Source organism: Vidua chalybeata, chromosome 5 (genome assembly GCF_026979565.1).
Source record: "Vidua chalybeata isolate OUT-0048 chromosome 5, bVidCha1 merged haplotype, whole genome shotgun sequence".
Lineage (NCBI taxonomy): Eukaryota > Metazoa > Chordata > Aves > Passeriformes > Viduidae > Vidua > Vidua chalybeata.
The window spans coordinates 20,531,572-20,546,523 of NC_071534.1; the positions used below are offsets into that span (position 1 = coordinate 20,531,572).

At 46.5% G+C, this 14,952-nt stretch overlaps 1 protein-coding gene across 1 annotated transcript; it reads left to right on the forward strand.

Moving 5' to 3' along the window:
• The first annotated feature begins 420 nt into the window (after positions 1 to 420).
• On the forward strand, positions 421 to 11,611 carry IL2RB (interleukin 2 receptor subunit beta). The gene is made up of 9 exons (XM_053942449.1): positions 421 to 526; positions 850 to 976; positions 2,449 to 2,563; positions 4,053 to 4,164; positions 4,706 to 4,854; positions 5,273 to 5,450; positions 7,192 to 7,288; positions 9,103 to 9,187; positions 10,523 to 11,611. Exons 1-9 carry the CDS (start codon positions 445 to 447, stop codon positions 11,348 to 11,350), a joined length of 1,773 nt encoding a protein of 590 aa, XP_053798424.1. The 5' UTR covers positions 421 to 444; the 3' UTR covers positions 11,351 to 11,611.
• Positions 11,612 to 14,952: the final 3,341 nt, after the last annotated feature.

Consider the following 14,952-nt stretch of genomic DNA (forward strand, 5'->3'; position numbering starts at 1 on the left):
CAGGGACCCTCTTACTCAGCAAGCACCTAGTTATTTCAGCCCTAGGGTTTACCAAAAAAAGAAGCTCTTCAAAGCACAAGCTGCACACAGCCGAGGCAGCACTCTCTACCTGAGTCAGCAGGCAGCCTGAGACAACGCGCACGGACTGCTGTGCGCTCACTCACGCGTTTTCAGAAGACATGATTCCTGCAAACAGCCTCTGTGCTGCCCTGTGAGCAGCCTCACTGCTGAGCAAAGCACCCAAGGCAGAAGAACAGTGAGGTGCTGAGGGAAAAGTGCGGACTCCAGAGTGGAAGGGATATGAGTTTCTGAACCTAGAAGACTGGCACTGCATCCCAAGACAGTGGATGCCTCTGTGAGATGACATCTCGAGATCTCCCTAAGTTCCGTTGCTGAGTTGTGTTGTGGGGGTGTCTTCTCTCTTTCAGTGTGTCGCCAGTACTGATGAAGCCCTCATTGCTGCTTCTGTCTCACCTCTGCCTGTTCAGTCTCATGCATCCCTCGTGGGCATCAGACTCAGCACAAGGTAAGAAGCGATTCCTTTCCCCTGTGCCAGGGGGAACAGGGAGGGCAGTCAGCCAGGGCAGTGTGTGCGCCACGTATGCTGCTGTGCAATGTTTGTGTTGTAACGTAAAGCCAGAGGAGGTTGCAATATTACAGGTCTCTGATGAGCACATCAGCCTCCAAGGATATAGAGAAATGAGTAGCACTGCTTTTCTTACTTGGAGTTGTCCAGCAGAGGATTCAGTCAGTAGTTTGGGATGGGGCAGCATTGTCTGGGGTGATGATTAACGCCAAGCATCGTTGCTAATTGAGCCACATTGCTGTCTGTCTCTTCTCTGCTGGCAGGTGCTTCCAGCCTCACTTGTTGGTATGACTCACGGGCGGCTCTCTTCTGTGACTGGGACCCAGGCAGGGACTTGGCTGAAGCACCATGTCAGCTGGAGATTTTATCAAAGAAAGGCTTTTATGACAGGTAGGTGACTGGAGAGACTGAGGAAAAACAATGCCACTTTACAAAAATATAGGCTTCCCCTTCCCAGGCCAGGTGTAGTGGAGAGAGCTGAGGTGTTTTGTCTTGAACTCTGTCTCTATCTCCGTGTGGGCTGAGATGCTGGCAGACACTGCTCAGTGCTTGCCATCTGACAGTCCCAAACTGTCTAGCACAACCCATCTTTCAGCTTCATGGCTCTATCTGAACTTCACTTTTCAAAAAATCCCTCTTCCTCGGCAGACACCATTGGGACTGAAAGGCATTTTCAATGGAAAATGAGGATGTATAGAGACGGGGCTGGAGAAGGGTGGAATTGAAGTCATACAGAGGCCATTTGGCAATTGCCAGGATGAACTGAGATGTTGCACCTTGAGTAATAATGAATGAAGAAAAATACCGTCCTTCTTTCTCTCCCCTGGCTCTTTCCTCTCTTCCAGTTCACGATGTTTTCCTCTCCCATATGCCTCCCAGCAGAGGAGAGGTGTTTTGCCAGTACTGCTGTGGGGGCTGGCTGAGTCTGTCATCTCCAAATAGGACATCTGCAGACAAGAGGCTTACCAGCCAAGCCCAGGACTGCCCTGGGTGCCTGCCATAAGGATAGGCTCAGTGTGATTCTGTCACTGCGTGGGTTACTTGTCACTGCCATAGAGACACCTCCAATTGAGTTAGATGGACAAATATACCTTGGGGGCGGTGCACGGCCCTAGAAAGCTAAAACACTGATGTTGCTCCATGGGTGTGAATCAGAGACTGTGGCTGGAATTGGGGCTGGATGTGGAATTGTGCAGTTCTTTGACTGGGTCTCTAGGAAGAAAACCCTCCCCACTGTCAGTGAGTCCCAGGCCTGATCTGACCTTAGAGCTCGAACAGGCACCTCAGCCAGACACTGTCCCAGCTGCAACCCCACAGATGTTCTCCACCCCGCCACACCCCATGTCATAGCTCAGCTGGGGCTCTCTTGTCAGAGCAGAAGAGAGGTTACAGTGTAGTGCTGCCACTTGTGATGTACTGTCCTGGCTGACTGAGACGTGACCTGGCTCAGAAGGTACATGTCACTGAGCATCTGAGATCCTACAGGACTGTCAGTGTCTGGAAGGAGACCTGTAAATCCTAGAGGGGCTGAAACAGGCACCTGTCTTCCAGGGCCATGTTGCTGTAGGTGAGATTGGGCTCTGTATGCTCTCTGATATCAACAGGAAGCAGAGAAATAGGAAGAGGATTTTGTGAAATCTTTGAAACTGGAAATCTGCTGTCATTTTTGCCTTGAAATAACTGGGATGCATTGACTTCCATGTGCCAGCACATAAAATTTGTCTGAGTGATACAATGGGGAGAAAAAGTAGGATTAAATCTTTGCTGTAACCTGTTCAGCAAATACAGCAGGATGTAAAATGCTTTGAAAGCCCTTTAGTGTTACATAATATTTGACAAACTACAAAACTATATCTTCCCAGCTCACTGGAGTTATATCCCTCACCTGAAAAACACAAGAAGCACTGCAAATTACCCAAGGCAGAGCATATGACAGGATTGAGGAGATGCATCAAAACCTTCAATCAAAATGTTAATGTGAGTAATTCATCTGGGATGTCCTGGCTAGTGACAAAAGGGAAAGGATTTATATATATTCATTTTGGGTGTATAAGCAGTGCAACATCCGGGGGTAGTATAAAAAGTCCAAACCTAATCCCTGAGTCTGGGTCTGGAATGGGGTTTGGTGTTGTGTGTTGTTGATATACGTGCCTCCCTTGGGTTCCCCTGCAGAAGGGATTGGCTTCATTGTGAGCTGGGCCATGCTGTGCTGACACATGCAGAAGAGCTGCAGGACAGACAGATCATATGCAGTGCCCCACATCTGTCACACTGCGACATGAAATAACTCACACATTTACATTAGATGTAAAAGAGGGAAAAGAGGAAGTTTTATTTCTGACCTCGCAATATATAGAATTCTAAAAGTGGTAGTGGATTGGAGGATGAAATTGCCACTTCTTTAACTACACTGGTTAAACTAACAGTCTATCAATTCTTTCTTCTCACAAAGAAGAATGCAAAACAATCATTATTTACATTACAATGTGTGAGAAACTCCAGTAGAAATATGTAAATATTAGAAGGTATAGAAAACTTTTAAAAGAACAGGGTGACACACATCTCAATCACCTGTGTTTGGCCTTAATCCCTTCCTCTGAGGAGGGATGGGCATCACCACCAGCTCTGAGGACACCTCTTCATCTCATTTTCCTAGAAATTATCAATATCATTTTCCAGATGTTTTTCTACTGTGAAGTGTGGTTAGATGTGTCTAATGCAAGATGAACAGCAACACATCATTGGAGCTAATGGTGATGCAAATATTCTAACTATTATTCTTTATTTAAATCAGTCTTATTTTGGATCCATTATGTACTTCCTTTAGTCACATCCAGTGTCACTGCAGTTCCCATGTTTTCGGAAAACACCCACCCAAATTTGAGCTAATATTTTTATTGATAAAGTCACAACCAGTTCTAATGACAGACAAGCTTTCATACATTTGCATATCATGTGCAAAGACAAATTGCAGGGTTGGTATATAGCTCCAAAATCTTTTCTTTCTAATCAAGCTAATTTCTCTGTTGCTTATTCAGTACTGTATGATGTACAGGGCCCTTCAGCATCACTGCGTTTCAAGTGTCATGTCTAATACTAATGTGGTTTCAGTCTTACCAGGGAACATAAAATGTTCTGGTAAAAATAAAATACCTCAATAAATGTCACCCATAGAGAGTAACTTTTTCTCCTGCTTTGTCAGCTCCTACAGGAATCCCAAGAAACTAGCGTATCACAATACTTTGTGCCCTTCTTGCCAATAAACAAACAAACAAAAAAAATCCAACCACATGAAATATAAATTTTTGGTTCCTCACTCACCACTGAGATTTATGCCCCTCTGCCACAAATGCCTTCCGTATTTATTGTCAAGTATGCCTAATCATCTTATGCATAGGCAATGCTTAGAAATTCGAATGCTTATTAATGAGGTTTCATTGTCACTAATGGTTAATTTTCCTTGCAGAATCAGTGCTTCACCGTTTCAGACCGTCTTAGCTTGTCTGTCCATTGCCACACTGGAGAGAATAAAACCAAAATACCTGAGCAAATAAAAAACTTCAATCCATTTGAAAATAGTGAGTACTCATCTGCCTTCTGGTCTCTGAAGCTTCCCCATGAGAGGATGGGGGAAATTAATTTTCCTTCCTCATCCACTCCTATGCAACACCCATAGCTGATTTTAGGCCTTTGTCTTTTGCTTGTCCCCTACTACAATGAGCACAATGTTGACTCCTGCCACTTGCTCCTCTGTCATGCAATGTCATGCCAGCCACATCCTGTCCTGTCCCATATCTGGCTTCAAACTGGTAATGATAGCTCAGCTGCCCTCATGAAAAATGTGTGCTGAAAGAAGGATAGAAACTCTTGCTGCTCTTCCTCTGCCCCCTCTAGTTACGTGCTTCCACCCTTCTTTAAGACAGCTTTGGCATGTTTCAGTCTTTGCTGAAAGGATTCAGCTCACTAATCCAGAAGAAAAACATCTGCCTGGGACATTGTTTTGTTGGCTGTGTGAGTTTACTCGTCTCATGGAGATGTCCTGCTGCTCAGGTGCTTGATGTGCAGTCCTGTTATGGACACAGTATGGGGATATCAGCCCTACTTCTTCTCTCTTTCCAGTAAAGCTGAGGCCTCCAGGAGACCTTCAGCTGGTTAACATAACTGAAAACACCTCCAACCTAACATGGAGCCTGAATATTTCCTCTCACTATTTGGATGGGATGCGGGAGTACCAAGTGCGGTATCGACACATGAGTCAGTCCTGGGAGGTGAGTACAGAGGGGGAAGCTGGGACGTGCTACCATATGAGTCCTGGATGAATCCTGGCCTTGTTTATGTCCCCCAAGACCTGCTCCTGGGCCTCCTCTCAGGATGTGACCAGTTTTGGTGAAGCTGGAGAGACGATGACAGCCCCTGCTCTTTTATCTGTGTCACCTGCTGCCAGTGTTTGGTGATGACAAGGAGGCATTTTACTTAGTGCTGCCACAAAAAAATTCAGACAGTTCCAGGACAGACCTGAAAGGGATGGGAAAAGCAAAGCAAAGAAGAATTTTCCTTCAGGGTGAACAAGCCATGCACGAGGTGTAAGGACTTGAAACAAGTCTTCTCTGAGGGTTTTGGAGAAGATGGGTACGTGAGGCTGTAAACCAGGGTGTTGACAATGTTCTAAATTTGCCCTACTCCCAGGAGGCTGCGAACTTGCCCATTGAACAGGACCAGATGTGGGCAAATTTTGAGAGACTCTCACCCAACTCGAAATATGAGGCAGCTGTCCGTGCAAGGCCAAGTGCCAGAAGCCCCTACAAAGGCATGTGGAGTGACTGGAGCAAGCCGGTCCTGTGGAGGACACACGCTGACCGTAAGGGTAAGTCAGGTAGTCTGACCTGGAGGGGAAAACGGGAACAGGGTGAGAAACTGAAGGAAGATGTGTAGGGAGAACTGTGTTGACCAAAGAGTAATAGAAAGGTCGAAAACTGTCCCTCCTGATCAGTTAGGTGAGATCATCTCAGCATCACAGCTTAAGGGCAAATGACCCCAGCAAAGTCCCTCTGACTTCCAGAAGCTAGGCAAAATCCACAAGGTTTAAATCAGGGACTGCTTCCCCAGAGCAGTAAGGCCAGGTGTCTAACCAGCAGAAGCAGTGGCCAGGATTGGCATTTTCCCAGATGCTAATGTTACTGGGAACATTGTCCCAGCTTCCTAAAATGGCCAGTTCAGTGGAGGTATTGATCAGTGAAATGCAGTGAAATGGCTCTCAGCTCCTGAGCTGAGGAACACCTGAGCTTGGGAAGCAAAGTCTCATGGAAACTGGGAGAGACTTACTGACTTAGATGTATGTAAGACTCTTTTAAAAAGGTCTGCTGAGATTTGCATCAGTCACTCTATGAACTTCCAGCCTTGGAAGATAGTGCCCTTCGGTGACTCAGTGGCTGTGGCCTCTGTCATTTTTTTCCCAAAAAATAAGCAGGTAGAGGTTATTCCTTCTCAGGTTGCCCCCATCCTGCCTCTGCTCAACCCCTCCCTGTTTTTCCTGGTCTTGATATAAACAGAGGAGCTATGTTTAGAAAGGGCACTGTTGCTGTGGCGATCAAATTTTGACAGTGTGTGATGTCAGTGAATAGGATACAGCCACAACCAGTTGTCATAGCAACCAAGACCCAAAGATAACCAGGGTACCAGAGGCAGAGGAGACAGTGATCTGAGTAGCATCTCAAGGACAGGGAAAGAAAGAATGTGCTAAAAATGTCCCCTCCATCTTTTATTTTTCTCTGTTCTCTCCTAACTGCTCCAGAGATTTTCTGCATGACCAGGCCAAGGGACACGAGGGATGGGAGTAGATGAGGGGCAGGCAGGGGAAACAGGCACCAGAATAGCAAGGCCAAGCAAAGGTGCACTGGGGAGATATGTGTGAAAGAGACAGATTAAGGAATGTTTGAGATTATGCCAAACAAGCCTGAGGAGTGCTGGCAGCCCTGGCAATGTGAGAACCCAGTCTCTTTGTCTTAACCCTACAATCCAAGTACTAAAATATGGTGTAAAACTGTAACCTTCCTAGCCTCCTAATGCTTCCCTACACCTCTCCAAAGAAAGAAGCCAGTCCCTTGACCCCTAACCTTCTCTATCCTTATCCTCTTGCCTTCTCAGAGACCTGTGAACACCATGACTCCCTCTCCCCCACTGACCATTAATGCTGTTTTAAGCCTCCAACCCCACTTTAGCTGGCTTTAGGAGTCCCTGCTTTCCTTGGCAATGAAACAGGTTGGTGGACACTTCAACTAGCAGACTGTGCCACCTCATCTCTGGCCACCAGTAGCTGTGGTGCTGTTATGACCAGGGAGTTCAAGCTGTTCAGCACAAATTTTCTGTTAAGCAATGCTTAGACTCTGAAACCCATATCAGCTCAAAGGCATCCTACACAATAGCAGAACTCACATATACTCTGACCTGTATAATTCTAGATAATAGATAATATTATAATATTATATAAAATTATAACAAAGGCCCACTTTGATCACCTTGAACAGCCATGAAAGGGCTGCAGCTTCTACCTACAGAATCCTGGTTAGATTTTAACAGCCATTTCCTCATTCTTTCTCATCTTGCAGGAACATCCCAGCCAGTCCTGCCAGTTCTATTAGTGAGCACCTTCATCTTCGTGATCATTGGGACTGCCTTCCTCATTAACTTACGGACCCTGAAATGGTAATTGAGAATTAAGCTTACATTTCTGTTACTTTCCTATATCTTGTGGGTATTCTCAAAACTCAGATTATTTTTCACCTGGTGTTACTCAGGATAGAGATGGCTTTAAGCCAATCAATTTATGGTTTATAGCCCAGTCTTCTGAGACTGATATTTGCCTGTAGAAAAATAACACCACCAAAGATGATGTGGTTTCACCAGCACTGTCATATTGTGCCATGGTCCTGTGACCTGGTGCCATGCCCTGGTGCCATGCCCTGGCTAAATTTAAAACAGCGGCCTGAGCACATCTGTTGCCCAGGGGTTAGCATGGTGTTTCCTGGCAGAGATGCATCAAAATTGCCTCTTCAAAAGCAGGTCACTGGGCTGAGAACTCTCCCTGTAGCGAGGACCAAGCAAGCCTGGTTACCACCACCTTCTCATTTAAACATTCCAGCAAGAGCTCAGGCAGAATGAGATGACATTGGGCCTGCAGGCAAAACTCCTGCGTGACGAGCACAATTCTTGTTCTCCCTGGTCTGTGCAGTCCTCACACACTGTTAAAACCTATACAATGCTTCAAGACCTCTTTGCCAGTGTTTCTACCCAGACACTGCTTTTATTAGGGACTGAAAGTGTCTCACAAGATTACTCAACACAATAATAGGAACAGTGACCTCTCAGCTTGGCACAAGGTTAGAAACAGTCACAGGTTTTCTCATCTCAGGTCAGGGGTAAAGAAGCAGGGTGCTGATATTCATGGCAGGGAGCAGGGACAAACATTCTCAGCGATGAAGTTGCAGAGGCTGGATGCTGAGAGAACTATGCTGAAGGAAGATGGATACTGAGAAAGTCACTGGTCACTATTTTACCCTGAGTCATAACACAAAGTTGAGGAAGTGCTAGATGTACAGCACAGAGCGAGTTAAAAAGGCCTCCTTTCTCCACAAAGTATAATTAACCTAGGGGAATTGAGTGCAGAATAATGCTAAGGTAAGATGCAAGGAAGGATTAGACATGCATGAATAAAAATAGCATCTGCAATGATGTAAGGTAGTTTATATGCAAGAGCTAGCAAGTTCTGATGCTTCAGAGAGTACACTGATTGCCTCCAGAGGTCAGGAGGGTTTTTCCTTACAACATCCTGCAGCAAAGCTTCAGCAAAGGGATGACAAGATGATCCAACCATTCTGAGAAGCTGAGGAGCAGATTAGATCACTCCATGCTGCCTCAGGATGACAACACACTGGTTCCAGGGAAGGAGAGGTCTCTGGACAATGCAAGGCACACTCACTCAGATGGCTTGCACGGCCAGTGTGCCCCAGCTATGCCATGCAGCATCCTGGTAGGAGGGCAGAGAGCTGTGGCAGAGCTTTCCCAGTGACAGCCCTGCTCAGGCCACATGGTCCTGAGTCATTGTGGTGGTAGCAAAACAAACAGCTCACAGCAGTGGGAACTTGGAAACAAGGGAGGCCTGCTCAGCTTGTCATCAGGACAGGGGCTGAAGGGGCCAGGTGGAGAGGTTAAGGTGACCAGGCAAGGCAGGGAAGAAACCAGTAAAACCAGGGGTTGTCCGTCCCCTGGGAAAAGGCTGAGGTAAATGCATTTTCCAGTGCCAGGTTTATCTGTCTCATCTCTATACATCTCATGGCTCAGCTAGTCCCTCTCAGACCACTCAAGAGGAAGGTCAGCCCTCAGGCTTGACCTTACTTTACCTCTTCCCCCATGCCAGGGCAGTACCTGTGAATTGCAGGGCACTCTTTCACCCCCACCAGAGTGACAGTGATCAGGATCAGGCCCTCCTTCATTTGTCCTTCTCATTGTCTTTCCTCAAGGTTTAAGAAGATCCTGAAGATTCACATCCCAGACCCTGAGAAGTTTTTTCCCCCACTTGTTTCTGTTCATGGAGGTGACATTCAGGTATGGGGCTGGGGATGGAACCATAGCGGGGAGAAATGAGGGAAAGGAGCATCCAGCTGCACATGCCCAGGACAGACAGACGTACCCATGCATACATGATATATGTGCCTGTAGCACCAGCTGCTGGGTTCTCTGCTCAAGTTCTATTTTCTGACCTTCTAAAACCCAACACTCAGCCAAGGCATCTCTAATTGCAGAACGGAGAGATGGCAAACGACAGCACAAAGCACAGCACCCTGCTCCCATAATCAGCAGCCTGAGAGACAACAAGGGACCTGCAGGAGGGAGCTTGGCCTCTCAAGACCCTCCTCCCTCCCAGTTCAGTGCCTCCCTACTTGCCCTAGGCTGCCCAGTTCTTCCCCAGATTTCCTGCTGTGAGCTTCTCCTCTGCTCCTGATGTGAATTGCCATCACACTGGATAGCACTTAGCTATTTCTTGCATTCTTGTCTGTTTCTCTTCTCTTCCCACTCCACCATTTCCCTCCCCTAGGCTCTCTGTGAGTATGGGCAGCTGCAAAGAGACAATTACCATTCTGTGCAGCATTAAAGGGAGCATCAGATGCAAGACGTGGGAGGTGATCCCAAGAGGCATCTTGCTTTAAGGAGGACAGAAACAAACTGCAGAGGGCTCAGAAACAGCAAAGCTTTGTAAAAGCCAAGGTGTAAAAGGCTCAGAAAGCTTAAACTACAAGGAAAGAGTACAGAGTAGGGGGACGAGGTTGTGCAGCAGTCACTCAAGACACTTTACCAGTGCAGAAAGAACTTGAAAAATTTGCTTTACAAGCCATAAAGGCAATGGATTTGGGTGTCATCAAAATCAGTTTATTTTTAAGCATAATGGTGCACTGAAGGATGTTGCTCATGATGACTATAAAAATTAGGCACAAGGGGCCTGGAAGAGCACCTTAGACAAGAAATCTGCATATGGCCATGTGGATATATCAGAAGCTTGTTCAGCACCTAGGAATAGATTGCATGAGATGCACCTCAATACTGTTTTTAATGCTTCGCTTCACCTTATGGTCTTGTAAGAGTTTTTCCTACCTTTTTTTATTCCCTTTGTTTCACTTTAATTCTCCATCTTAAATTCCCTGCTCCAGAAATCTCGAAACATAGGCTGACAAGATCCACTCTTAATTTTAGTGTGACAGAATGACATACTCTCTCTGAAAATCCTGCAGATGAGACATCACGAATGGGAATTTCCCTCCCCATCACCTGTGGTAACCCTTGCTTGGGCAGAAAAGAGGTCACTTGATTGCTGTGGCCACTCAGTTCCTCTCTGAATGCTATACTTTGGTACACAGTCTCTCTCTTGTGTTTCCTCCCCACCAGAAATGGCTCTCCTCCCCGTTCTCGACATCTTCCTACTGCGTGAACAGCACAATCCCAGAGATCTCCATGCTCGAGGTGATGCAGAAGAATGACCAGGAATCCCGGTTTCTACTTTCCAAGGGAACCCTGACTCCTGATCCTCCCACAGAAACCAGTGTGCACTCTGGATCCAGCTGCTTCACCAACCAAGGCTACTTCTTCTTCCATCTTTCCAACTCCTTTGAGATTGAGCCCTGTCAGGTCTACTTCTCCTACGAGCCTTTCAGCCAGGAGGGCAGTGGCAGCAAGGATGGCGACTGTTACCAGGCTCTCCCCTCCCCAGACCTCTGCACACTGGCAGAGGACATGAATGTATTGCCCAACAACTTCTTTCACTGTATGGAGGCAACCCAGGGCTCCAGAAAGAAATCCTTCATGGAAGAGACAGCAGGTGAAGCCCAGCAGGCCATGGCTGTTCCTGGGGCTCTCCAGTCGAGTGAAGGCACTTCACCAACACCAGTTCTGGAACAGGATGAGAAGGTGATGGGCAAAGCAGCTTCACAACCTGCTGAGGCCGTGTGCCTGTTGGACACTGACTTTCCTGACCCACTGCACGTGCAGGACAGCAATACTGTCAGTGTAACGGACGGGAGTGGGAAGGGGGGCCCTCCAACTGACCCGTGCACACCAGCAGCAAATGCTACCTCTTCCTTCTCCCAGCCTCCACCTCTAACACAAAGACAGGATGAGGATCCATGCAAAACAGCCTTCTCCAGCCAGGTCCCAAACACTGGTGCCTACCTTTCTCTGAGGGACCTCCAAAGCCAGTACAGCCATTGCTCTGTCTAGGATCTGCTTGGAGGAGACCCAGAGGTGGGAAAGGCCACCTCTGCAAGGAAGGCTAGATAGAGAGTTTCTCTCCACAGGACGTGAATGTAACTTCAGCATCAATCCCATCAGGACTGCTCACTAATGAGGCTGGAGAAGACTGGCCAACACAGACTTACTTTCATAAGCAAATATGAAGGTTAATACTCTGTTGATACTGGCTCTGATGGCATAGAAACTCCTCACACTTCTCAAGTGACATTCCAAACCTCACCAATTCATTTTTCCCTTCCCAGTTCCTGGTAGGAAACTGTGCCAGCACTTCCATGCTCTGCATTTTGGTGTAAAATAGCACTCAGCTTTGAGGCTGAGCAGGCATATGATCAGTTTGCTTCATACTGGCCTAAAAACCTCTAATGGGATGGAGAAATGCCTGAAGATGTGGATATAAAATTTTGTACAGGGGCCAATAGCACTGCCAGTCATTGCTGGGGTTGATGATGAAATGGATGAAGACATCTCCTCCTGACTGAACAAGGGTGTGTTCATCCTTTTTTCTATGATGTCCCCACTTTAAGTTTTAATCAGAAATTACATTCTAAGCTACTTGGTCCAACTTTAGACTTTAGAGTCTAGACCTTCGAGTCCCTAAGGTCGGTTCAGAGCCACAACTGCATCAGCTGTCTAAGCAGTGCAGTGTAAAAAAGAAATCCCCATTATTGAGTTAAAAATACTGGGGAAATCCCCTCCCTCTCTTTCTTTCCTCCAGCTTGATGGTGGCAGTAAAAAGAACTCACAGTTTCCCATTCTTGCTACAATATTTTTCATGAAATCGAAAGCCTTTCTGCCCTGCTGGCAAACTACAGTTATTTGACTATGATAAGCTGATTGTAGAATAGTTCATCCCACATCCTGTATAAGTGGAAAACATCACAGCAGTGCTGCCCATTCCTTCCACTGCTCAAGGGAAACCATTGCCTAATTAGCAGCAAAGATGTGGTGAATAAGCCCAGAAAACTAACCCACGAATCAGCACCTTTACTGAAAAGAAAACCTCAATCCACTTGCAAAGAATGGGGATAGCACAGACTTTGTTTTTCTTCTTCCTGATCTGGGTTAGAAAAAGCCACAGAAGAAAAGTGGTAAGGCAAAGGAAGATCCCTACATTCACCATTTGTACCATCTGTCCATTTCCTTGCCATATTTCTGGACTTTTCAGCAGTGGGAAAATACCAGCCATGTGCTAAGAGTTCTCCTTATCTCTTGAAAACTCTTCTAAGAGAATTTATACCAAAAAGTTCAAGGATATTGAACTTGTTAACCCTTCGGTCACAGCTCTGAGTGTCAACTAGAACTAATTCTTTCCTATCTCTGTCTGTCCAAGCATTGAGATTCCTGTTCCTACACTGTTAGCTGACCTTGCAGTATGTATCCTGAATGCCATTACGAGTCCCAGGTGCTGGCTTAGATTTCACCTGAAAAGAGCTGCTCAGAGTTGAGCCTACTCGTTGCTGGGAGAGCTTCGGGAGCTATTCCTCTCCTCTCATCCTCTCATCCTCCTCATCCTTCACCATCTGTCTCAAGACATGGAATGCTCCATTTTGCCCAGGAGAAAACAGGAGACACAGCTCCCGAGATAGGGAAGTACAAGGCTTTCCCACCTGTTTCCTGGACTTTGAGAATCTTCCCAGATGGACTTTGAAAAGAGACACTGACTCCCTTGCCTCTGATGGGCAGTTTGATATCTTACATGGGCCAAGGATCCAAGCTGCACTGTCCCCATTTAGACTTTCTTAAGCTTTTCTATTTTCCTGCATAGAATCATTAAGGTAGGAAAAGAACTTCAAGATTATCTAGTACAAAATTTGACTGAATACTACCATGCCTACTAAACTATATTGCAAAGTGCCACATCTACTTATTTTCTGAACACTTCCAAAGATGGTGACTCCACCACTTTCCTGGAGAGCCTATTCCAATGTTTAAACACTCTTTCAGTGAAGAAATTTTTCCTGATATCCAACTTGAACTTCCCCTGGTGCAATTTGAAGTATATTTCCTCTTGATCTACTACTTGTTATCTGGAAGAAGAGACTGACTTCTACCTTGCCATAACTTCCTCTCAGAGAGTTGTAGAGAGCAATAAGGTTACCCTTGAGCCTTTTTTTCTCCAGGCTAAACAGCCCCAACAATCCCTCAGCTTGTGCTCCATACCTTCACCATCTCTATTGCCCTTCTCTGGATATGCTCCAGCACCTCAACGTCCTTCTTGTATTGAGTACCCCAAAACTGAATACGGGATTTGAGGTGTGGCCTCTGTACAGGGGGATGATCCCTTTCCTGGCCCTGCTGGCCACACTATTCATGGTACAAGCCAGGATGTCATTGGCCTTCTTTGTCACCTGGGCACACATGGCTCATGTTCAGCCATGATTTACCAGCATCCCCAGGTCCCACTGGGATCCCACTGGAATCTCCCACTGAGCAGATTTTCAGCCACTCTTCCCCCAGTTTGCAGCACTGCATGGTGCTGTTACAACCCTGTTGCAACAGGACCTGGCACCTTGTTGAACCTCATACCATTGGCCTTGGCTCATCAATCCAACCTGTCCAGACCCCTCTGCAAACACTTCCTACTCTGCAGCAGATCAACACTTCTGCCCAGCTTGGTGTCATCTGTAAACTGACTAAAGGGGAGCCCTTGATCCCCTCATCTATATTTTCAACAGATATTAAACAGATCTGGCGCCTACACTGAGCCTTGGGGAGCACTGCTGTTGACTGGCTGCCAACTGGATTTAACTCCCATTGCCACAACTCTTTGGGCTTGGCCATCCAGCCAGTGTTTTACCTAGCAAAAAGTACACACATCCACGCCATGGGCTGCCAGTTTCTCCAGGACAATGCTGTGGTAGATAGTGTAAAAGGTTTTACTAAAGATTAGGTATATAACATCCACAGTTTTCCCTTTTTCCACTAAGTGAAGTTCACCCGGTCGTAGAAGATCAGGTTGGTCAAGCAGGACAAGCCTTTCCTAAACCCATGCTGGCTGGGCTTGATCCCTTTGTTGTGCTGCACCTGCCATGTGATGGCACTCAAGGTGACCTGTGCCATGATCTTCTGTGGCACCAAGGTCAGGTTGATGGGCCTGTAGTTCCCCAGATCCTCCTTCCAGCCCTTTTTGTAGATGGGTGTCACACTGGCTAACCTCCAGTCACCTTCGACCTCTCTGGCTAGCCAGAACTGATGATAAATAATGGAAAGTGCCTTGGTGAGCTATTCTGCCAGTTTTCTCAGTGCCCTTGTATGGACTCCTTCCAGAAACTTTGGGAGTGTCTATGTGGCACAGCTGGTCACTAACTACTTCCTCCTGGATTATAGGGGGTTTATTCTGCTCCCTGTCTTTGTCTTCTAGCTCAGGGGGGTGGGTACCCTGGGGACATCTCATCTTGCTGTTAGCGACTGAGGCAAAGAAGGCATTAAGGAGCTCAGCCTCATCCTTGATGACAATATTCCCCTGCCAAGTCAAATAAAGGACGGAGATTCTCCTTGACCCTTTTTTTGTTATTAATGTATTTGTTATTTTTGATGACAGTAGCTAGATTGAGTTCTAGCTGGACTTT